Source organism: Sus scrofa, chromosome 2 (assembly GCF_000003025.6).
Source record: "Sus scrofa isolate TJ Tabasco breed Duroc chromosome 2, Sscrofa11.1, whole genome shotgun sequence".
In the NCBI taxonomy this organism is placed as follows: Eukaryota; Metazoa; Chordata; class Mammalia; order Artiodactyla; family Suidae; genus Sus; species Sus scrofa.
Window position 1 is genome coordinate 67,083,688 of NC_010444.4, and position 25,953 is coordinate 67,109,640.

The 25,953-nt window shown below is 46.1% G+C and overlaps 1 protein-coding gene across 1 annotated transcript; it reads right to left on the bottom strand.

Annotated features, from left to right (window-relative positions):
• On the bottom strand, positions 21,261–22,202 carry R1C1 (R1C1 olfactory receptor). Its single transcript, XM_003354077.2, has one exon. The coding sequence runs from the start codon at positions 22,200–22,202 to the stop codon at positions 21,261–21,263; it is 942 nt and encodes a 313-aa protein (XP_003354125.2).

Below are 25,953 nucleotides of genomic sequence, written 5' to 3' on the forward strand. Positions count from 1 at the left end.
TGCAGAAAAACAGGCACCTCACTTCATCACTTGCTCCCCACATTCCCCCCTCTCTCCCTTTCCCTCCCATCTCTCTCCTCTCCATCTCTCTCTCTTCTAAATCTTGCACTCCTCAAGTCTGTCAGTGAAAGGTGGGAGGGAGAAGGCAAAAACTCCCAGTTCCTCGCATCCTTTCTCTCTTCATATTTGCTGATATTTGAGCCCTGAAACCAGGAGGAGGCCTGGCGTCTGTAAACGGCTTCCCAGCAGGCTCGGGGAAGACTTGAACTGAGCAGTTCTGACATTCTTAACTCCTCACCCAACAGGATTGGTCACGAGGCTTCCAGCACTGAAGAAAGCCTCCAGATAATTTCCTGCTGCAAGACCACAAAAGTAGCCCTGGGGGAAAAACAATAAAGCAATATTGACAAGGGTTGGGTGGAGGGTGCCCCCTCCTTTGCATGGCAGGGAGCTTTTTTTTTTTCCTTTAAAAAATTGCAGAGGAGCCAAAAAAAAAAAAAGTGAGTTGGAACAAATAGAAACTTTAAGAGAGTTGTTTTTCTGGCTTTGAGCCAAGGGCTGTGCTCTTTCCCCCTGGACCTGCTTAGAGCTGAGGCAGCTGGAGCACCTTTAAAAGGAAATTTCGTTTTAAAGAGTCCAACTCCTCAAAGACAGACAGGACCACGTTTACTTAGATCACTGCTCTCCCCTTTGTTTGATCTGACATTTGAGCTCTGAAGTGGGGAGCTGGGAGTCCTGGGTTGGGGGTGGGGAGGTGTATAAACGAGAAGTCCCTGGCCTTCCCCAGCCAGGCTGTCCGTTTTGACATAAGCCAGTACCAAAGCTTAGAAAGAGCTTGGTACTGCCCTACTCTGCTTAATAACCTGCTACCCACTTATCCAACCATCCAATAAATATGTCCTGAGCGTCTTGTGTAGGTTAAATTCTATTGCTAGAACCCAAGGATTATACCAACAAAAACAGCAAACACTTATACATACTGTCCCCATTCTACGTCCCCTACATGTTCTGAGAGTTTTTTGTTTTTTCTTTTTACACTCATACCTGCAGCATATGGAAGTTCCCAGGCTAGGGGTCAAATCAGAGCTGCAGCTGCAACCTATGCTGCAGTTTATGGTAATGCCGGATTCTTAATCCACTGAGCACGAATAGGGATTGAACTCGCATCCTCACAGAGACAATGTTGGATCCTTAGCCAGCTGAGCCACAACAGGAACTCCAAGAGTTGTTTATTTAATCCTTCTTGAAACTTTTCTATGTTCCCCTTCTTAGGGAGGAAGAAACAGAGGTTCTGAGAGGCCCCATATCACATGTTTAAGCTGGGATTCCTCTAGGCTGTGGGGCCCCAGACAGGTACCACTCTCACGGAATATACAATCTAGTGAGGGAAACATAGTAATTAAACAAACAAGGTAATTTCAGGTATTTTGCTGCTCTGAGAATTCTAAAACAGGGTATTTCCTGTCTGACTTTTCTTTCTTTCTTTTTTTTTTTTTTTTTTTTTTTGTCTTTTTGTCCTTTTAGGGCCAAACCTGTGGCATATGGAGGTTCCCAGGCTAGGGGTCTAATCTGAGCTGTAGCTGCTGCCCTGCTCCACAGCCACACAATGCCAGATCTGAGCCACGTCTGCAACCTACACCACAGCTCACGGCAACGTTGGATCCTTAACCCACTGAGCGAGGCCAGGGATCAAACCCGCAACCTCATGGTTCCTAGTCAGGTTTGTTTCTGCTGCGCCGCGATGGGAACTCCTTTAGTTTTCCATTATAGCTGGTTTACAGTGTTCTGTCAATTTTCTACTGTACAGCAAAGTGACCCAGTCACACATACATGTATACATTCTTTTTTCTGTCTGATTTTTCTGAAAGGAGCCAGTCATACCTTGAATGATGACACAAAGCTAGCCTTGGGCAGAGCTGCAGAGAGAGCACTCAGGCAGAGCAAAGAGCAAGTGCAAAGGCCCTGAGGCCTAAGACTCTCCAGAAATAGCAGAGGCCAGTGTAGCTGGAGGAAGGCGCTAAGGGGAGCAGAAGGCAGTGATTTTTAGGCCACATTGGGATTTTATCCCAAGGACAGAAGTCTGGGAGCATAAGCAAAGTGGGAGGTGGTTGTTCAATTCCTCTGGGTATCCATTCATGCCTCAGTTGCCCTTACCTCAGACCCTTACACTTTTTTTTTTTCCTTTTTACGGCCTCACCTGCAGCACATGGAAGTTTCTAGGGTAGGGGTCCAATCAGAGCTGCAGCTGGGGCCACAGCCACAGCCACAGGGACACTGGATCCCAGCTGCATCTGTGATTTACGCTGTAGCTTCTGGCAACATCAGATCCTTAACCACCCCCTCCCCTCCGAACCCAGGGTTCTAACCCTCATCCTCACAGACACTATGTCAGGTTCTTAACCTGTTGAGCCACAGTGGGAACTCCTGACCCTTACACTCTCGCTCCTTTAAGACCCAATTCTTGTGAATTCTTTGCAGTCCCTTGAATGACAAAAACCAGGCAAACGACCCCCAACCCTCCCCTCTCCGCTCCTTTAGATTTTATTTGATTTTTTACTTTTTATACTTTTTTTGCTTTTTAGGGCCGCACCCGCGGCAAATGGACGTTCCCAAGCTAGGGATCTAATTGGAGCTATAGCCGCCAGCCTACACCACAGTTCACATCAATGCCAGATCCTTAACCCACTGAGCGAGGCCAGGAATTGAACCCGCCACCTCATGGTTCCTAGTCAGATTCGTTTCCGCTGTGCCATGATGGGAACTCTTCTCCCCTGGATTTTATATCCTGGACTTTGTCTGTGTAAGAGCAAATGAAAATAAAAAAATAAAAAATAAAAATAAAAAATTTTTAAATAAATTAAAAAAATTACATCTCCCAGTCCCCCAGTTTCTGTGGGAGTATAGGAGGCCAACTCTAGTGGGTGCCTTGCTTCAAGTTGCAAAATTCCCTCCTGTTGTAAAGAGAAGATATATTTGATTTTGCTGTGACTAACCTATACAAATTATCACTGTAACCAACTAACCTATATAAATCATCACTCCAGTTACCAGGGTGAATCTCAGATGACCTGTGTGTGACAAATGGTGCTGTAAAGTCCTCTGACTTGAGGATTAATTATCCTTTATATTGCAAACATGAATAGAATAGGTTGTACCAGCTTGGCTATGGAAAAGGGTGGAATTTCTTTCTCTCTCACAATCTCTTAGCAAATCGTCTCTGAAGTGCATCACGTTCTGGATTAATGCTTGTGGTTTTATGGTTTTAAATTTATATTTCCCCAACATGTGGAAATCATTTTCTACTCTTTTCCCTTCTTTTCTTTTCTTTTTTTTCTTCTTCTTTCTTTTTAGGGCCATACCTGCAGCACATGGAAGTTCCCAGGATAGGGGTCAAATTGGAGCTGTAGCTGCTGGCCTACACCACAGCCACAGCAACAGCAATACCAGATCTGAGCTGCATCTGTGACTTATGAAGCAGTTTGAGGCAACACTGATCGAGGCCAGGGATGGAACCTGCATCCTCATGGAGACAGTGTTGGGTCCTTGTCCTGCTGAGCCACAACAGGGACTACCCTACATTTTTTCCCCCATTTTTAGCTTTCCTGCAGCATATGGAGCTCCTGGGCCAAGCTGCAATCATGACCTAAGCTGAAGCTGTGGGCAATGCCAGATATGCAACTCACTGTGCTGGGCCAGGGCTTGAATCCATGACCCAGCACTCCAAAGATGCTGCCTATCCCTTTGCACCACAGTGGGAACTCCTTCCCTACTTTTTTTTCCTAATCTACACAGCTGGTCTAAGAGTCCCAGGAAGCCAGAGAAGGCCCAGTTCAGTGTTATAATATCATAGTGACATAGCGGATTCTGCCATCAGTTCTGGGTTTGATTCCTCTGTGGCCTAGGCAAGGCATGCAACCTCTTTGTGCCTGAGTTTCCCTTTCAGTAAATTAGAATTATGTGTATAACACCACTTATCTCAGAGAGTCATTACCAGGACTTGTAGGGCAAAAGGCTTAGCACAAATCCTAGCACAAAGCAAATAACTGTAGTCAGTAAAAATAACCACCATGCTTTTAGGATTGGTCATGCTCACTGGGTCAGCATCATGTCAAACCCCAATATTCATAATAATTGAATAATGTCCACATTCTCAATAAAACTAGTATTTAGTTAAATATAAATATATTTTGGCTGTGCCTACAGTATGGGGAAGTTCCCGGGGCAGGGATTGAACTCCAGCCAGAGCAGCGACCCAAGCCCTTGCAGTGATAACACTGGATCTTTGACCTGCTGAGCCCCAAGGGAGATCCCTACAGTGTGTCATTTTGTTTTTTGGGGTTTGTTTTTTTTTTTTTGTCTTTTTTTGCGTTTTCTAGGGCTGCTCCCGCGGCATATGGAGATTCCCAGGCTAGGGGTCAAATCAGAGCTGTAGCCGCCAGCCTACGCTACAGCCACAGCAACACGGGATCCGAGCTGAGTCTTCGAGCTACACCACGGCTCATGGCAATGCCAGATCCTTAACCCCCTGAGCAAGGCCCAGGGAACCTGAAACCTCATGGTTCCTAGTCGGATTTGTTAACCACTGAGCCACCAGTGTGTCATTTTGAATAAAAGTGACTTGGATTCCACATCTAAGTCCTGAGCTTGACCTGCCTTTCCAACACAGACTGCTTTTCACTCTTAGCCAATTTAGTCCCATGTTTCCCCAGAGTTTCATCTTCCTGATTCCGCCTGACCCTAGAGTCCCTGGGGTGATGCTTCCATTATGAAACTCACCAGCCTTTCAGAGCCTTAGCTCAGTGCTTCTGCAAGTGGTCATGGGCCATCAGCATCACCAGAAAACCTGTTACAAACACTGATTCCCCATCTCCATCCCAGACCTGCTGGTTCTGAAATGTTGGTGCTCAGCCCTCTGTGTTTTAAAGCTCTACCCCTGCAGGTGATGTATCCTACCATTTGAAATCTATTCTTTGTTTAGCTCATCGCTTCCCACAAACAAACCCATTTTAAGGGTGAGAAGACTGAGGTTTGCCTGGATGGTAAAAGAACTTCCCCAAGGCTCCTTCCCTGGAAAAAATGTTTTAAACTAATAGATTAAATTTTTTTCTTTCTTTTTAGATTTTTTTTTAATATTGAAGTGTAGTTGATTTACAATGTTGTGCTAGTTTCAGGTGTACAGCAAAGCGATTCTATTATCTCTATCTCTATCTATCTATCTATCTATCTATCTATCTATCTATCTATCTATCTATCTATCCTTTTTCAGATTCTTTTCCCTAATAGCTTATTCCAAAATATTGAGTATAATTCCTTGGGCTAGAGTAGGTCCTTGTTGATCATCTATTTTGTATATTGTAGTGTGCATATATTTTGTTTTGTTTTTCTTTTTTGGCCTCTCCATGGCATACAGAGTTCCCAAGGCCAGGGATAAGATCCGAGCTGCAGCTCTGGATCCTTAACCCACTGTGTTGGGCTGGGGATCGAACCCATGTCCCAGCACTGCAGAGGCGCCTCTGATCCCATTGTGCCATAGCAGGAACTCCCATGGTGTGTATATGTTAATCCCAAACTTCTAATTTATCCCTCCATCCTTCCCTGGAAATTTGAGTTCAGTAGGTGGGAACCAAGAATCTGGATTTCAACACCCCATTTTCCTACCCCCACCCTCTCATACACAGGAATGATTTTTACGTGGGCAAGACTGGGGCCCCACATCTCAAAGGAAGGCTCCTATGGGCTTCCTGGCTGGCACATGTTCATAGAGATATTGGTTTTCACTTTCCGTTTTGTTTGCAGAGTAAATTGCTTCTGTTTATAAAGCAGACGCAGACCAGGTTATAAGACAGTGATTCTCAAAATGTGGTTCCCTGGGCCATTTTGACTGGTCTTATCAGAGTCTCCTGATAACTTATTAGAATGCAGATTCCAAACTTACTCCCAGAAAAGGTTTTTTGTTTTTGCGAACAACAGTATTTTTTTTTTTTTTTTCTTTTTTAGGGGCCACACCCACAGCATATGGAAGTTCCTAGGCTAGAAGTCTAGTAGGAGCTGCAGTTGCCAGCCTACTTTGCAGCCACAGCAACGTGGGATCTGAGCTGTATCTGTGACCTATGCCACAGCTCATGGCAACGCCAGATCCAGAACCCACTGAACAAGACCAGGGATTGAACCTGCATCCTCATGGATACTAGTCAGATTCGTTTCCACTGAGCCATGACAGGAACTCCCCCAGGAACTGTTTTAATAAGCCCTGTAGGGGATGCTGCTATGTCCTCAATATGAGACCCACCGGAGTAAAAGTTCCTTCTTTCTCTCACTTCATATTCCTCTGCAATGTGGGTCGGGGGTGACCTGAGCGGGTCGCCCCCCGCTCAGGTGTCCTTGACTTAACCCCCTGGGCTGGTATTCCCCCACCCCACCCCACCTTGCTTCAGGCCAGGCCAGTGCATGACACTTTCTGACAAGAGGGCTCACCTGTGACCCCATCTTCTTGGAGAAGGTCCCCCCTCCCAGCCCACCCCAGCATCACTCAGCTGCCTTTCCTTTCTCTGTTAAGATTTGAACTGCTTCTTGGGAGTTCCCGTTGTGGTGCAGTGGTTAACGAATCTGACTAGGAACCATGAGGTTGCGGGTTTGATCCCTGGCCTTGCTCAGTGGGTTAAGGAGCTGTGATGTGGGTCCCAGATTCGGCTCGGATCCCACATTGCTGTGGCCCTGGTGTAGGCCGGTGGCTACAGCTCTGATTAGACCCCTAGCCTGGGAACCTCCATATGCCACGAGAGAGGCCCAAGAAAAGGCAAAAAGAAAAGAAAAAATAATTTGAATTGCTTCTGGGAGTTCCCGTTGTGGCTCAGCGGTGAATAAATCCGTCTAGCATCCATTAGGATGCAGGTTCATTCCCTGGCCTCACTCAGTGGGTTAAGGATCTGGCCTTGCCATGAGCTGTGGTGTAGGTCACAGATACAGCTCGGATCTGGCATTGCTGTGGCTGTGGTGTAGGCCAGTAGCTACAGCTCCAATTTGACCCCTGGCCTGGGAACTTCCATGTGCTGAGGGTGTGGCCCTGAAAAAAAAAAAAAAGAGTAGAACTGCTTCCCCATGGACATTTGTCACATTCATATGTTGAAGTCCTAACCTTTCGCACCTCTCACAGTGTGACCTTATTTGGAAACAGGCTTGGCACAGATGCAGTTAGGTCATCAGGAAGTTGTACTGGAAGAGGATGGGGCCCTAATCCAACATGACTGGTGTCCTGACAGAAAGGAGAAATTTGGACACAGAAAAGCACACACAGAACACTGGAGATGAAGGCAGAGACTGGAGGGAGGCCACTGGAAGCCAAAGAAGGCCAAAGGTTGCCAGGGGACCACTGGAAGCGAGGAGAGAGGCATGGACCAGATTCTCCCTTATAACACTCAGAAAGAACCAACCTTGCAGATAGACACCTTGACATCAGTCCTCTGGCCTCCAGAACTGGGAGACAAATTTCTGTCGTTAAAGCTTCCAGGCAATGGTATCTTTTGTTAGGGAAGCTCTGGGAAACAAATACAACTTTCAAACCCCTCATCTCTCCCACTGTGTTGCTTCTTTCTCAGTGACGGCCTCAGGCCTGCCGTGTCCCCACAGCCTACGGGGTATGTGGCAGGGACTCAACAAATAAATGCCCATTGAGTGACTGAGTGACCTGCCCAGGGGAGGAAGAAAGGATGTGGCACTGAGTTAAGAGAGAGGAGTCTGGGACCTCGACCTGCCTGTCCTGTTAGGGGAGCCCTGGGAAATCCCAAGCCTCAGTGAATCTCAGTTTTCTCCTCAAAAAAATGGGGCCACGGGATAAGCGGTCTCCCAGCTCCCTATGTTATCATCAATCCTCTTTGCAGCTTCTTCTCAAGCCTGCCTAGAAATTGTGGTTTCTTCTGGGTGCCCTGCAGAGAAGGTCCCATCCATGCCCCTCCTTTGACTCATATGTGCCCTTCCCACTTCATAGCAGTAACTCTCATTGCCCAGTGGCCCCTCAGTGTGCCAGCCATTACCTCCACAACCCCATCACATCTTGCCAATGTGCCTGGCAGGCTAAGTCCTGTTATTATCATCATGTCCATTTTGCAGATGGGGAAAACTGAGCCACAGAAGACCAAGTCAAATGGCTTCAGGAGTCATAGCTGTGACCAGTGAAGGTGGGATTCAACCCCAAACTTGAGTCTTTGGCCACTGTGCCTCCCACCCCCAGCCTGTCTGGACCTAGGTTACAAGGGCCTATAATATGCCAAGTATTGATCCAGGTGCTGGAGACAAATCAGTGAACAAAACAGTTCACTGTCCTTAGGGGGCTCATAAGCCAGAGGAGGAGATAGATAAACAAGTAAATCAATAACAGTGGAATGTACTGTCAGGTGGAGAAGAGGACTGTAAAGAGGAAAAGGGAAGGGAAAATGATCTTTGTTGGTGAGATGTTTGGAAACATGGAAGAAGTGACAGTTGGGTGGAAACCAAGCTGAAAAGGAAGACCAGTGCAGTTGACATTCAACACCATCCAAGAGCAAGCCCACACTCTTGCATACCCATATCCTCTCCCCCCGTCCCCCAGAGGACCGGGACCAGCAATGACCCTTACCTGTGGGCAGCAGGTATCTCAGCACCAGCAGCACCAGGAGCCACTGCTGGCTTCCAGGCATGCCCTGCCATGGGCCGGCCATTCAAGGCATCAGGAAGATGTGGGAGCCACTCCTTGCCCTTGGTGCAGCCCCCCAGCTGAGCCCACAAACATGTCCAGCACCTCCTCCCCCCGGGGCCAGGCAGCCAGGTGGCTGTGATCCGGTGAGTATCAAATGTACCCAGTCAGTCTAATCCCTCTGAGGCCGGGCAGGGCTGGGAAAGGCCCCCTGGCCTGTTCCCAGGTCCTGATTGGCTCCCTGGCCCTTGGCTCAGCCTGCCTGTGTTCTCAGGAAGACAGAGACCCATGGGTGTTAGTGGGGGTGGCCTGCCAGGCTCAACCATGGTGTCAGGGAAAGACTCCAGCAGGCTGTACTTCCCTAGCATGTTCTTCAGACCCAAGACCACATAATTTTCATGAATCACAGTTAACTTTTCTACCTTACTTAGCCCCCTCCTCCATTAAAAAAAAAAAAAGATTTTTTTTTGGCCTTCCCAAGGCATATGGAGTTCCTGGGCCAAGAATCAGATCCAAGCCCCAGCTGCTACCTAAGTTGTAGCTACAGCAACGCTGGATCCTTAACCCACTATGCCTGGGCTGGGGATTAAAACTGTGTCCCAGCAGTCTTATGACACCTCCCATTGTGCCACAGACAGAGCTCCTAAATTTTTAAATTTATATTTGTTTATTTTTTTCAGGGCTGCACCCGCAGCATATGGAAGTTCCCAGGTTAGGGGTCCAATCAGCATCACAGCCGTAGCAACAGAGGATCTGAGCCATGTCTGTGACCTACACCACAGCTCATGGCAGCACTGGATCCTCAACCCACTGAGCGAGGCCAGGGATTGAACCCAAAATCTCATGGTTCCCATGGATTGAACCCACAACCTCATGGTTTCCATGGATTGGTTCCCATGGATTGGTTTCTGCTGTGCCACGATGGGAACTCCGGGATTACCTTTTGGATTTACTTCTGCTCTCTGTGGGAATTAGCCTTGAGAATGAATGACGGAAAAACCACAGAATCTCAAAATTGCCTTCCCTTCCAATTTACTACCCAGCCCTGACTGCATACTTGTATATCTTCCTCCTGATCCTAAAGCAGGGTATAAACTGCTCCATGTACCCCTGAGAAACTGACGATGGGGTTCCTCATAGTAATAATAATAATAATAATAATAATAATGATCATTGAGTATTTACTGTTTGCCACCTGTTGCACTAATCCCTCCACCACCTTATCATGTTTAATTATCCAATAATCCAACCAAGTAGATATAGCTATTAGTACAATTTCCCCCCATTTCACAGAAAGAAAACTGAGGCATAGAGGAGATAAGGACTTTGCCCAAGGTGACCTATTACAGCAGGCAGATAGTTGGGTATGAGCTGAAAAAAAGCAGGGGCCGTGGGCCAGGTGGCAAGAAACCATATATCTTGTAAACAGAGGGCCTCTGTAGGCAAAGAAAAGCAAGAACCTCCAGACTGACAGGAAACCACATATTTTCGGTGATAAGTACCTGGGGTCAGGGTGGAGCATGGGTAAAGAAAGGTGGAAAAAGGTGCTAAATCCAGAGTCTGAAGGTAACTTATGCTCCCATTACAAATTTACCTTGTAGGTAAGAAGTTCCCATTATGGACTGATGCCATGACACTTCTGATCCAGGGTAAAAAAGGACAAAAACTCCTCCTCTTTTCAGGGGAAGGTGAAACTGGAATGAAAATCAGGGAATATGACCCCAATCCCCTCCTTTGCCATGAATATTTGGCCCGATCATTTGTACGCTCCTCATAAACGCAGGGCAGCTGCTCGCCTGTCTGCCAGCCTCTTCTCTGGAAGCATGTCTTGCTTAAATCAATCCTCACTTTACTTTCTCTATTTTTGAATCATTTCTGAAGTCTTTCTGTGAGGAGACAAGAACTTTTCCGTGGGAACACAGCTAGCAAGTGGCAGATCCAGGCTATCAGACCAGGCAGCCTAACCCTGGAGCCACTACTCTGAACCATTAAAACCACTGAAATTATGGGAGTGCCTATGAATGTACATTTCTCCAGGGAGAGGGCTCCCAGGTCTGGTGTGATTCTCAGTGGGGTCTAGGACCACCCAAGAGGGTATGGGCAGCTGCTTTAAGATGTCTTGCTTCTTGGAGTTCCCTTTGGGGCTCAGCAGGTTAAAGATGAGATGTTTCTGGGAGGATTCGGGTTTGATCCTTGGCCCCAATCAGTGGGTTAAGGATCTGGCATTACCATGAGCAGTGGTGTAGACGTGGCTTGGATCCCGCCTTGTTGTGGCTGTGGCATATGTCTCAGCTGAAGCTCTGACTTGATCCCTGGCCTGGAAACTTGCATGTACTGCAGGTACAGAAGTTTAAAAAAAGCTCCTTTTCTCAAGAAGTGTTTCCACATCAAAGTCCTTCCCTCTATACATCTTATTGCTCATCAGCTCAGCTGGTGCCCTGTGTCCTAGGGAAGCCCTTTTTTATCCAAAAGGGAAATGTGTCTTGATCTGTGCATGTGGGTTGGAAGACGAATTTCTGAACTCATAGTGGGGTGAAGAGAAAGAAGAATTTATTGAGATAAGAGAGGTTGCTAGTGCAGCAGGATGACTTCCTCATCATCAGGGAGAGCTGACCTCAAGCTTGTGGTCATGTCTGTCTTTATAGCCCAGGGAGAGGAGAAGTCTCAGGATATGCCTGCTGGACCTGCTGATTGGTTGGAGAAAGAGGGGTCTTATGATACGCTTGCTGGTTGGTTGGGGGTGTATAAGGCCCCATAGGGGCTTAGTGATGAGTGGACTACATATATTTCCTAGTAGGGGATAGGAAGGAGTAGGCCAAGTTGCTCAAGGTGTGGGAAGGGGTGTTACAATGAGATGGGCATGGTGATGATAAGGGTCTGGTCATTCTTGTCTTGGCCAAAGGCTTTAAGTTCTAGCTTCTTGGAGGGGCCTTGAAGTCCCACAAAATGCTTCTTTCCTTTCCTCCACCTTCTTTTGGGAAATCCTGGGAGAACAGTCCTTAGATTTGCTGAGACTGGACTCTCTCCAGCTAGTTCAGATTTATTCTCAGACTCAGCCTCGTCCCTGACCCCAAGGTGCTGAGAAAGAAAGCTTGCCCACAGTGTTCATCTGTCCAACACCAGCAAAGCCAAAGAAACCAAAATGGCAGAGTGCGGAGCAGAAAAAGTTGATTTCAGGGTCATACAAGGAGGCTGGTGGCTGATGCCCTCAAAAAGCCCAAACAAAATTGTAAAGCTGTTTTATTTTTTTTATTATTATTATTTTCTTGGTCTTTTTAGGGCCGAACTCTCGGCATATGGAGGTTCCCAGGCTAGGGGTCCAATCAGAGCTGTAGACGCCGGCCTACCCCAGAGCCACAGCAACGGGTGATCCCAGCCATGTCTGACACCTACACAACAGCTCACGGCAATGCTAACCCATTGAACGAGGCCAGGGATCGAACCCACGTCCTTTTATGGATGCCATTCGGGTTGCTAACCTCTGACCCCACAATGGGTGCTCCTGTAAAGCTGTTTTAAAAGCCAGGTAAGGGAGGGGTTTCGTGGGCAAGTGATCTGCTGGCTGATGGTGAGGTCACAGGGAGTCACATTATCAGTCCTTAGGCTCCAGGAGGCCTGCGGGTCATGTGCTCCTGGCCATCAGGTAGTTCAGGTGTGATAGGGGGGATTTTCACATTTGTAAACCAACTCAGGAAGTGTGCATCAGATAGTTATCTTCCCACTTCCGGGAGGAGCTAAAGCAGAGGATATGGGGGAAGGGCCTGCCCCAGGAGGGCCCCATAGGGTCCTGCTCGGTTACCATAGTCAATCCTGACTCTTCTCTGGGTTTTGTGGGCATTGAGGATAAAGAAGTCAACAGGACAGACGGGGTTGGGGGGGTTTTGACTCTCCACTAAAAAAAAAAAAAAAAAAAAAAAAAAAGCACAACCTAAAAACTGAGTTATGTTTTATTTGGTGAACATTTTTAGGACTTCAAGCCTGTGAGACAGCATCTCAAATAAGGCTGAGAAAACTGTTCTAAAGAAGGTGGGGGTGAGGGAAGCCAGGATATATAGGAGTTTTTTTTTTTTTTTTTTTTTTTTTTTTTGCAGCAATACCAGGTAGTTGGAACAGAAGATTACTGTTAATAAAAGAAAACCTGATAGCTCAAGGTAAGGAATTTAGCACTTTTCTTTGTATGGGAAGATGCAAAGATCTGGGCTTCACTGAGATCATTTCCTTTGATATGCACGGCAGCTCCTTGGGGCCCTTATTCTGTGTTTTCACCTCCTGAGCTTCCTCAGGCTGCACCATTGGTGGTGACTGGAGTCTGATGCCTGCTGGATGGCAGATACTCTTTGTTTCCTTCCTGAGTTCTCTGTAATGTGATGGCTGCAACATATTTTGTTTACAGACAGTGAAGCTGAAACACTTCCGATTCAAAACCAGCCTAAACTTGGGCCTACTTTTTTTTTTTTTTAAAGGGCCACATGTGTGGCCTGTAGAAGTTCCCAGGCTAGGTGCTGAATCGGAGCTGCAGCTGATGGCCTACACCACAGTCACAGCAATGCCAGATCCAAGCTGCGTCTGTGATCTATGGCAATACCAGATCCTTAACCCACTGAGCAAGACCAGGGATCGAACCTGCATTCGCAGATACTAGTCAGGTTTTTAACCCATTGAGCCACAATGGGAACTCTCCATGTTTTTTTTCTTCTAAAATTTAATTTAATTTAATTTTCATATTACTCAATGAATTTATTACATTTATAGTTGTCCACTGATATAGCATTTCCATCCCAAACCTCAGCTTTCCCCATCTCCACGTCTTTTTTTATATTAGAATCACTCACCTGGTATCTGGACTTACTGAGGCTCAGGTTCTTTGCATTTCATTGCAGAAGGAATTCATCAAGAGGCAAAGTGATAGGCAAGAAATAGATTTATTAAGGTAAGAGCCTTGTGAGGGGATACTAGTGGACAGGCAAGGAGGCTCTACCCCAAGGATCAGGTGGGCTATATTTTCTATAATCCAAGGAAAGTGGGGAGGGGGAAAAGACTGCCTCTTTCTCTTTCTTCGAGTCCTGCTATGCTGCAACGGGATTGGCAGCATCTCTGCACTGCCAGGACACAGGCTCGAATCCTGGCCCTGAACAGTGGGATAAAGGATCTGGTGTTGCCACAGCTGTGGCGTGGGTCACAACTGTGGCTTGGATTCAATTTCTGGCCGGGGGACTTCCATATGCCATAGGTGTGGCCATAACATTAAAAACAAAACAAAACCCCAAACCCTGCAATTCTGGAGTTCCCTGGTGGCCTAGTAGTTAAGGATCCAGCATTGTCACTGCTCTGGTTTGTGTTTGATCCCTGGCCTGGGAACTCCATATGCTGAGGGGTGGTAAAAAACAAACAAACAAACAAAAAACCCAAAACGACCCAACTTGCAAGATCCTTAACCCCCTGAGTGAGGCCAGGGATCAAACCTGTGTCCTCATGGATACTGGTCAGATCGTTTCCATTGAGCCACGACTGGAATTCCCACAATTGTTTTATTTTTATTTACTTATTTGTTTATTTATTTATTTTGTCTTTTTGCCATTTCTTGGGCCACTCCTGCGGAATATGGAGATTCCCAGGCTAGGGGTCTAATCAGAGCTGTAGCCACCGGCCTATGCCAGAGCCACAGCAACGTGGGATCCGAGCCGCATCTGCGATCTACACCACAGGTCATGGCAACGCTGGATCCTTAACCCACTGGGCAAGGCCAGGGATCGAACCTGCAACCTCATGGTTCCTAGTCTGATTCGTTAACCACTGCCCCACGATGGGAACTCCGCACAATTGTTTTATTTTTAATCACAGTCACAGTATCTCTCTCTTCTCTCTCACAGCCTCTTCTTGCACTGCCTCAGATTAGGGTCTGGTGGCCCCTCCCCTTTTGGACCCCAGACAGTGCTGCTCCTGGGTGCAGAGGGAAGAGGAAGCAGAGATTCATATGTCCTGCCGGTTGGATGGATGGAAAAACTGAAACACTTAACGCCACTTTCCTAATGTGCCACAATTTGGGAAGCCTTGGGGGAAGCTGAGTTTGCAGCTTCCCTGTGGTGAAGGAACCAGGAGTAGCAAGTATGCGCCTGGTACCAGGAGGCTCCCTGGAAACTGCTGTTGCCGGGACTTGAGGACCGTGAGACGTCCTAGCTGTGTGTTTCTGCTGCCCCCGTGTGTCTTAATTTGGAATTGCACGAATTGTCCAGACTGGCACCAATGTCCTGCTTTGAGAAGGAAGCTCAAGATACCAAGGGTCCATCCCCCTGGAAAAAATGCCTCTAGGAGGATGTGGGTACATCAGGCAGCCTCTAAGGTAGCTAAGATCCCAAAGGGCCCTCGTATTTACTCCGTGTGTAATGCCCTCTCCTTGAATGTGGGCTAGACATGTGACTTGCCTCCAACAAGTGGAGTATAGCAAAAATGATAAAAACCCATTCTGATATAAGATTATAAAGTTTGTTGGAGTTCCCATTGTGGCTCAGTGGTAATGAACCTGACTAGTATCCATGAGGACTCGTGTTCGATCCCTGGTCTCACTCAGTGGGTTAAGGATCTGGTTTTGCTGTGAGCTGTGGTAGAGGTCGAAGATGTGGCTCAGATCCTGCATTGCTGTGCCTGTGTCCTTCTGATCTTCACTTGTCCCTTCCTCCCTCCCCCTCCTCCCTACCTGCCCTCTCTCCCTTTCTTTGTCTCTCTTTCTTTCTCTGCCCTGTGTAAAGCTCCATATATCAAGTTTCTTGGGATGGGCTATGATGGAGGATAATATGAGAAAAAGAATATGTATGTATGTATGACTGGGTCACTTTGCTATATGGCAGAAATTGGCACAACACTGTAAATCAACTACACTTCTTAAAAAAAAAAAAAAAAAAAAAGAGGTCCCAGAGTTCCTGTTGTGGCGCAGTAGAAATGAACCCAACTAGGAACCATGAAGTTGCAGGTTCGATCCCTGGCCTTGCTCAGTGGGTTAAGGATCTGGTGTTGCCGTGAACTCTGGTGTAGGTCACAGAAGCAGCTCGGATCCTGCATTGCTGTGGCTGTGGTGTAGGCCAGCGGCTGTGGCTCCAATTCGACCCCCGCCTGGGAACTTCCATGTGCCCCGGATGTGGCCCTAAAAAGACAAAAAAATAAAAATAAATTTAAAAAAGGTCCGTATGTCCAGGAGCTGCCATCAATCAGTGGACAACTGAGATCTGCTCAGTGTAAGGCTGGAAACAGATCCCCGTCTTTTGTCAAGATATGAGATTATGGAGTTCCCGTCGTGGCGCAGTGGTTAACGAATCCAACTAGGAACCATGAGGTTGCGGGTTCGGTGCCTGCCCTTGCTCAGTGGGTAAACGATCCGGCGTTGCCGTGAGCTGTGGTGTAGGTTGCAGACGCGGCTCGGATCCCGAGTTGCTGTGGCTCTGGCGTAGGCTGGTGGCTACAGCTCCGATTCAACCCCTAGCCCGGGAACCTCCATATGCCGCGGGAACGGCCCAAGAAATAGCAACAACAACAACAACAAAAAGACAGAAGACAAAAGACAAAAAAAAAAAAAAAAAAGATATGAGATTATGAGATTACCACAGTTCCTGCTAATGACTTTTTTTTTGGCTGTGCTCGCAGCATGTGGAAGTTCCTAGGCCAGTACGGACCTGAGCCGCTGCAGTGACAACATCGGACCCTTAACCTGGTGCACCACAAGAGAACTCCCCTGCTAACATCTTTATTGAAGCCTTATGAGAGACCTGAGCCAGTCACCCAGCCAAACTACTCCCCATTTCCTGGCCCAACGAAACTACAAATATTAACTGTTGGTTGTTTTAAGGTAAGTTCTATCTTGAGCTTATAATGCTTGCAGGATTTTGTTCCAGGGTTAAGAATAAAACAAATCTAAAAGTGAAAAAAAAAAAAAAAAAAGGCATGAACAACACCTTAAAACTTACTTAAATACTAGCTTGTTCCTGACTTTTTTTTTCTTTTTTTCTTTTTTTGGCCTTTTAGGGCTGCACCTGCGTCATATGTAGGTTCCCAGGCTAGGGGTCTAACTGGAGCTACAGCTGCCGGCCACAGACACAGCCGCAGCAATGCAGGATCCCAGCTGCATCTGCAGCCTACACCACAGCTCATGGCAATGCCAGATCCTTAACCCACTGAGTGAGGCCAGGGATCAAACCCGCAACCTCATGGTTCCTAGTGGGATTCATTTCTGCTGTGCCCTGATGGGAACTCTGGCTTGTTCCTGACTTTGCATGTGCAGTTCCCTTCATCTGGCACACTGTTCCCACCTTCTTCACAGGAGTACCTCCCTCTGGGTCTGATTCAGGGTTCAGCTCAGAAGTCACCTTCATAGAGACCGACTGCTCTCAGAAGCCCCCAGATTAAAATACCATCCCCATCTGTCTCTGTCGCATACCCTTCGTTCTGCCTTTGAAGTCCTTCTCCCCATGGGTGATTATCTGGCATATTGATTATTACTTTGTTTATTGTTGTTTTCCCTGCTGGATTAGGAGTTATTGATTTGTTTTCTATCATTTAATTTTATTAAGTTAATATCAGTGAAATTAACTTTGTTCTGGTATACCATTCTTGGTATTTTATCCCATGTATAGATTTGTGGGTTTTGAGGAGGTAAAGCACCATTTAAATTTTTTAGCACCTTTGAAGTCACTGCTCTGATATCAAGACACAGAACAATTCCATTATCCCCTCTCCCCACAAAGAAACTCCCTGTACTAAACCCTTGTAATAGGAAAGGGCTTTTTTTCCTTCCCTCCCCTTCCTGCTTACTGCTCTATTGTCAACCCTTAGAGTAATAAAATAGTTGGCATAGAGCAGGCACTTGGTAAATATTTGTTGAATGAAAGAATAAAACATATATCAATGGCAAAAAATGTCGGAAGTGGATATTGTAAGAGCTACCAGGACAATTCTCTCCTGGGGTTGTGGCCTTAAATTCTTTTAATTTTTTTTTTTTTTTTTTTTTTGTCTTTTTTGCCTTTTCTAGGGCCGCTCCTGTGGCATATGGAGGTTCTCAGGCTAGGGGTCTAATTGAAGCTGTAGCTGCCGGCCTATGCCAGAGCCACAGCAACGCAGGATCCGAGCCTCGTCTGAAACCTACACCACAGTTCACAGCAACGCTGGATCCTTAACCCACTGAGCAAGGCCAGAGATCAAACCCACAGCCTCATGGTTCCTAGTCGGATTCTTTAACCACTGTGCCACAACGGGAACTCCTCTTTTAATTTTTTTTTATTTAATTAATTTATTTTTTGTCTTTTTTGCTATTTCTTTGGGCCGCTCCCATGGCATATGGAGGTTCCCAGCCTAGGGGTCTAATCAGAGCTGTAGCCGCCGGCCTACGCCAGAGCCACAGCAACTCGGGATCCGAGCCTCGTCTGCAACCTACACCACAGTTCACGGCAACGCTGGATCGTTAACCCACTGAGCAAGGGCAGGAACCGAACCCGCAACCTCATGGTTCCTAGTCGGATTCGTTAACCACTGCGCCACTACGGGAACTCCTAATTTTTTTTTAAAATTAGGAACTCCTAAATTAGGAACTCCTAATTTTTTTACGGCATGTGGAAGTTCCTGGGCCAGGGATCAAACCCAAGCCACAGCAGCAACCCAGGGCACAACTGTGACAATGTCTGATCCTTAACCCCCTGAACCACCAGGGAACTCCATGGCCTTAAATTCTTAACACAAAATAAGATAGAGATGATCTGGCTGACAGAATCTGAAGAGATTTTTATCGATGCAAGTCATCCCTCATTGAGCACGAGAGGAAGAGAGGTTAAAAAAAAGGCCTTCAGTTCAAACTGAAACAGAGAGAAAGGTTTTCACGAAATCCTATGAGCCCCCAAGTTCTAATTACTTCCCCAAATCTAGCCATGCCAGTCCTGTTCTGACTGGCACTGTAACTACTTGCGCTCAGGCGGCAGGAGAACGAACTTAGGAGGAGATCTATGGATCAACTTTCTCCTGATTTTTGTTTATTTCAAAAAGACCTAACCAGACTTACGGGTTCCTCCTGCAAAAATCCACCATTCTTTTTTTCTTTTGGTCTTTTTAGGGCTGTACCCCAAGTATATTGAAGTTCGCAGGCTAGGGGTCAAATTGGAGCTGCAGCTGCTGCCTGCACCACAACCACAGCAACGTAGTAGGACCTGAGCCATGTCTGCGACCTACACCACAGCTCATGGCAATGCCGGATCTTTAACCCACTGAGCAAGACCAGGGATTGAACTCGCATCCTTATGGATACCTGTTGAGTTCATTACCTGCTGAGCCACAACAGGAACTCCAAAACCACCATTCTTAAATTTGGGGTTTTATTCACTGGAAAGTGGATTTTCACCATTTTTCCTGTCTACAAAGGGCTCAGTCTGGAGGTCAGCTTGTTCAAATGAAGAAGCTGAATTTAATTTTCTTGAAAGGAAATCAGCAAAAGGAAATTATATATAGGATTATTATTTTTTTTTGGCCATGCCCATGGCATGTGGAAGTTTCTGGGCCAGGGATCGAACCCGAGCCACAGCAGTGACAATGCGAATCCTTAACCTGCTGTGCCTCCAGGAAACTCCTAGATATAGGACTATTTGAAGCCATTCTGCTTAAGATGATGTCACCTCCTTAGCACCATTTGAAAATGTCTGGCCTTATTCAAAGTCAATGCTCATTCCATTTTACTTGTCCATCTTCATGTGAGTATTAAGACTACTCCACAGAAGACGTAAATATCATGTGTTGCCTTCATTGGGACTTTGTTTTTTTATAGCCACACCCATGGCCTATGGAAGTTCCCCGGCCAGGAATCAAATCCGAGCTGCAGCTGTGATCTTTGCCATGGGCTGTAGCTACGGTGGGATCCTTAACCCACTGTGCCAGGCTGGATCGAACCCACGCTTCTGCAGTGATCTGAGCCATGGCAGTCAGATTCCTAACCCATCGCACTGCAGCGGGAGCTCCCATCAGGATTTTAGCATGATGAAATGAGACAGCTCAAAGAAACATGGTTAAACGGCACGAGGAAAACATGCAATGGATAGCTCTCATTTCTGATATAAGCAGGGTTACTACTTCTCTGCATTCCACAGGCATATTTGGCAATTGAGATGTGCCTTGGCTTCCCTCTGGTTTAGATTCCTGATTCAATTGATGGGTATTCTCTTTGTCTATGAAGATCTGTGCCAACGAGTGATGGTTCCTCACTGTCTTAGTGCATGATCTGAATTGCCTGTGCCTAGAACAACTTTTATCAAACACAAGCCATCTTGTCCCCCATGAAGATAGGATAAGGGCCAGGAAGTGGGGAGGGGGCTGTACGACTCATCCACATGCTCCCCAACTTTTGTCCCTGGAAGTCAAGTCAACTGCCTGGTTCTTTGGAGAAAGACCATACTCTTAGGTTGGGCCTAAAGCCCTCAGGACCTGGCATCGACTGAGTCATTTATCACACAACTGGATTTTTCACTTTACCAGTGCATGCTTCTCTCTCTTTCTCTTGCTCTCTCACTGTTCCACATGTTATTTTGTTTTTCTGAGATGTTCTTTCTCTTCAGTGTGCCTAATCAGCCTTTGCCTTTTGGGGGTCGTTTCCTCTAGGAGACCCTCCCTGAGTCTCCCTTCCAGACTCTGTGATCTGTTCCTACTAGACCCTATTCTTCCCCTCATGTTCAGATTCCATTCTGCTCTAAGTGAACAATATCTCCTTCCACACTCAACTATGAATTCCAGATTAGAGGGATTTTTGTCTCTTCTGCTTGCGATTCTATGTCCAGCACCAAACATCAAGTCCAGGATACATACTTCATAAATATTTGTTGAGTGTTCAATGGATTCTGAACCAAGATAAATCCAATCTGCTAGAACTAACAGTTCCCGCTGGGGTGCAGTGGGTTAAGAATCCGACTGCAGCAGCTCTGGTTGTTGTGGAGGCACAGGTTCAACATCTGGCTGGGTGCGGTGGGTTAAAGGATCTGGCATTGCCACACTTGTAGCTCGGTTTCAATTCCTGGCCCAGGAACTTCCATATTGTGGGGGTGACCTTAAACAAACAGAACCCACCCCTCCAGCAAAAACAAAAACAAAAACAACCTGCTAGAACTAGCCTAATCCTTGTAGGAATATAGATAGCATGAGGCAGTAATTGAGAAGACAGTTACAGTGCTAGCTTGAGGCTACTTATTTATTTATTTATTTTGCCTTATTTTAGGGCCACACCTATAGCATATGGAGGTTCCCAGGCTAGGGGTCTAATTGGAGTTACAGTTGCCAGCCTACACCAGAGCCACAGTAACACCAGATCCGAGCTGTGTCTGTGACCCACACCACAGCTCACGGCAATGCTGGATCCTCAACCCACTGAGTGAGGCCATGGATCAAACTCGCAACCTCATGGTTCCCAGTTGGATTTGTTTCCACTGCACCACGATGAGAACTCCTGAGGTTACCTTTTAAGCTTCTGAAATTCAGGATTCAAAGTGTTTACTTTCCTAATCCATGCAATTCCAGGTTTTACCCAAGAACCCAGATGTTTACAACTTAACTCCCTGGACACCCCCGGGTGTCCTGGTGGTCAGGAAGATGAGGTGATTTTTCTGTTGACAAGCTTCCTCAGGGCCCCCTTCAGGTCTCTGTTCCTCAGGCTGTAGATAAAAGGGTTCAGCATGGGGGTGACTGCAGTGTACATCACAGCGGATGCCTTTTCCTTCACAGCAGTGCGGACAGATGAAGGACACAGATAGACCCCAATGGTGGTCCCATAGAAGAGTGCAACTACGGAGAGGTGGGAGCTGCAGGTGGAAAAGGCTTTCTTCCTGCCACCTGCAGAGGGGACCTTCATGATGGCCACAATGATGCGCACATAGGAGGCCAGGATGCATATGAAAGGTGTGGCTATCACCATGCCTGCCACAATGAGCACAAAGATCTTGTTGACAGAGGTGTCGGTGCATGAAAGTCTGAGGAGGGGAGTGAGGTCACAGAAGTAGTGAGGGATTTTGTTGTTGCCACAGAAAACCAGACGGGCCATCAGGAGGATGTGGGTGAGGGAGATGAAGCAGGACAACATCCACAGGCCACCAGCCAGCAGGCCACAGAGTTGTGGGCTCATGATGGTGGTATAGTGTAAGGGGTGACAGATAGCCACGAACCTGTCATAAGCCATTACAGCAATTAAGACACTGTCCATGATGCCAAAGAAATGGAAGAAGTACATTTGGGTCAAGCAGCAAGGATAAGAGATGGATTTGCTCCTGATTTGGATGTTTACCAGCATTTTGGGGACAGTGTTGGTGGCCAGGCAGAAATCGACCAAGGAGAGATTGGCTAAGAAGAAGTACATGGGGGTGTGGAGGTGGGGGTCTGAACTGATGGCCAGGATGATGAGCAGGTTTCCCGCTACTGTGACCACATACATGCAGAGAAACAGAGCAAAGAGGAGAGTCTCCTGTTCTGGTTTTTCTGAAAGTCCCAGGAGGATAAACTCAGATACACTTGTTTGGTTGTTTGGTTCCATAAGCATGATTCCTCTGGAAATACTGAAGGGGAGGAGTTACATGAATGCTATGGAGATCATTTTGGAAGATTAGAAGAGATTACACTCAAGTTCCAATCTGGACTCATTATGATAACGACTTATATATGTGTTGCATGTCTTGAACCGCTGATGAAGTGTTTACAGCAAGTCATATGTCAAGCATTGGCTCAGGGTGCTCCTCTGAACATTCCTGTTTCAGACAAAGATTGAGCAAGTATACCACACATGAACCCTTGCTGAAAAAACTACTAAAGTGTTTACGTCAGGATAAAACAAACCGAATCCAGAAAAAAGCATTATCCAAGAAGCAATGATCAGCCAAGAAATTGGTATAGATGTAGAAAAAAATGAGATTGAAATATAACTTTAAAGCAATAATAATGATAACAATAAGAATGTGTATGTAAATACAATGAATTAAAATAGCATGCAAAAATTATATGAGACAAAAAGAGGAATTAAAGTAAAGTTGTGGGAATTCCCATTGTGGCTCAGTGGGTTACGAACCTGATTAGTATTCATGAGGATGCAAGTGATCCCTGGCCTCCCTCAGTGGGTTAAGGATCTGGCATTGCTGTGAGCTGTGGTATAGTTTGCAGAGAAGGCTTGGATCTGGAGTTGCTGTGGCTCTGGCGTAGGCTGACAGCTGTAGCTCCGATTCAACCCCTAGCCTGGGAACCTCCATATGCCTCAGGTGTGGCCTTAAAAAGCAAAATAAGTAATTAAATAAAATTGTGTAACGTTTTGTCTTTTTAGGGTCACACCTTCGGCATATGGAGGTTCCCAGGCTAGGGGTTGAATCAGAGCTGTGGCTGCAGGCTTACACCACAGATCTGAGCTGTGTCTGTGACCTACACCACAGCTCATGGCAACACCAAATCCTTAACCCACTGAGCGAGGCCAGGGATTGCACCTGCGTCCTCATGGATGCTAGTCAGATTTGTTTCCATTGAGCTGTGACAGGATCTCCTGTGTAACATTTTTGTATTGAGTGACAGGAGAATAGAAATATTGAACGTTTTTGACCTTCCAAAATATGTGTGATTAAAGTTTTAGTGTAACCACTGAAACAATGGGTATAGAATATATAACATCTAAATTATAGTGGGGTACAACAGACATAGGGACTTTGATCAAATCACTTTAGGTTTGGAAAGGAGATATAAAGAAGCAAATAAAAATTACAAAATATATAAGTAATTACAACAAAGTTTTAAATGGCTTAAACTAATCATTAAAAAACAGAGATTCAGGGAGTTCCTGTAGTGGAGCAGTGGAAACGAATATGACTAGGAAACATGAGGTTGCGGGTTTGATCCTTGGCCTTGCTCAGTGTTTTAAGGATCCAGCGTTGCCGTGAGCTGTGGTGTAGGTCACAGACCTCGGCTCTGATCTGGTGTTGCTGTGACTGTGGTGTAGGCCAGCAGCTGTAGCTCCGATAAGACCCCTAGCCTGGGAATCTCTATAGGCTGTGGGTGTGGTCCTAAAAAAAAAAAAAAGACTAAAGAAAAAGAAAAGAAAACAAAACAAAACAGATTCAGGTTTATATCTCATGATACAAGAGATACAACTAAACTATAACGACATGGAAAGGCTGAAAATATAATGCTATACCAAGAAATACTAACCAAGAGAAGGTTGGATAGCTTATTAATATCAGACAAAAATACTTAAGGAAAATGGCATAAAAAGGAACAAGGAGGAGTGACACAGTGGGTTAAGAATCCAGCTATGGCAGTTCAGGTTGCTGTGGAGGCTTGGGTTCAATCCTAGCCCAGTGCGGTGGGTTAAAGGATCTGGCATTGTTGCCTCTGTGACCTAGGTTGCAACTGCAGCTCAGATTCAGTCTCTGGCCCAGGAACTTCCATATGTGATAGATGTAGCCATTAAAAGAAAAAAGGGAGGAATTCCCTTTGTGGCTCAGAGGTAAAAAAAACCTGACCAGTATTCATGAGGATGTGGGATCTGTCCCTGGTCTTGCTCAGTGGATAAAGGATTCAGTGGTGCTATGAGCTGTGGTGTAGGTTGAAGACCTGGCTGGGATCCCGCATTGCTATGGCTGTGGTGTAGGCTGACAACTGCAGCTCTGATTCGACCCCTAGCTAGGGGACTTACGATTTTTTTTTTTTTTTTTTTTTTTTTTTTTTTTAGTAATTGGTAGATCAAAGGGGAAAATTTTGGGTCAGTGTATGGAAAATTTGATAACACAATTACCCAGCTTGATTTGAGCATTACATTAAATTATTAAAGAAGCTACTTCCTTTTTAACGATTTATGTTATAGCTGCAAAAATTAGGCTGCAAAGCAAACCTTAGTGCCAAAGAATACATATCAAACAGAGCATGTACTCTGATCATAAGGGAACCAAATTAGAAATCAATAATAAAAGGTAGTCTCTTCCTATATATTTGGAAATACTAAAAACACACTTCTAAAAATAACATATGCATCAAAGAAGACATCGTCACTGAAATCAATATTTATAATTAAAAAAAACCCACCTCTATTTATGTATGTATGTATGTATTTTTAGGGCCTCACCTGCTGCATTTGGAAGTTCCCAGGCTAAGGGTCGAACTGGAGCTGCTGCTGCCATAGCTATAGCCACGCCAGATCTGAGCCACGTCTGTGACCTACATCACAGCTCATGGCAATGCTGGATCCTTAAGCCACTGATTGAGACCAGGGATCGAACCCATGTCCTCATGGGTACTAGTTGGATTCGTTACTGCTGAGCCATGATGGGAACTTCTCAAATGCATAATTAAGCAAAGAAAGTTTGAAACTTACAAAACTATTGAAAGTCATGAGAAGACTTAAATAACTGGACACATTGTCATGCTTGCTCAGCTCAGGATCCTTTTTTCCTTTAAAGAATATTTACTGGTGATATCAGCAAGAATGTGGAATAAGGGTTTTCTACCATCTTTCTCCATCAAGTTTCTCGATCACAAATAGATAAGAGTACCTTTGTGAGAGTCTGGCGTCCATGGAGAAGTTCTGGCATAAAACTGGAGGAAAAAATAAAAAAATCTGAGACTGAACACTTTGAGGAAAGTATGAGGAGCAGATTGACTTTGGTCACGTCACCACCCACCCCACTTAAGGCAGCACAGCTCAGTGCCACGAGAAAAGCTCTCAGCACTTGATTTCTCTCATGGGGACAAGTGAGGCTGTGTGAGTGTTTGGCTCCCCCATCTGTGTGGAATGCTTCCAAAGAGACCCACTACTTTCTCACCCCATCCAAAATACTCAAGTGAGCTGTTATGACTGAGGGCAGAGAGAGGCTAGGAGCACAGCAAATGCATCAAAATAGGAGGCATCTCAAAATGCATCAAAGGGATGAAGATCCTTCCGTTTCACAGATTCCATCAGGAAGCCCACTCATGTGTTTGCTGGGGATGCCTCACTTCTGGACCACCAATTCAACACTTCACACAACTCGTCCCCTCCCATACGTGCTGGCTCCCTGTGCATGCCCCCAAAGGGCAGCAAACACAAGCATTGGCAGATGGCTAGTGAACACACACACAAAGTCAACCTGACACTGAGGGACTGGGAAAAAGCACACGCTCTTGTTTCAAGGGACCACTTAGGGAAAGCAACCAGGAGACTGTCAATGCCTGGCTTGACTTTGCAGGATCAAGAGAGGGTATATAACCTTAAGTTCCCCATCCTGCTCCCCCCCCCCCCCCACACCCCAGCAGCCCTGCCAAGAAAGAACAAGAAA

Bases quoted from the DNA above. Each gene is read 5' to 3' on its own strand.
- R1C1 (XM_003354077.2), bottom strand. From the start codon at position 22,202: ATGGAACCAAACAACCAAACAAGTGTATCTGAGTTTATCCTCCTGGGA.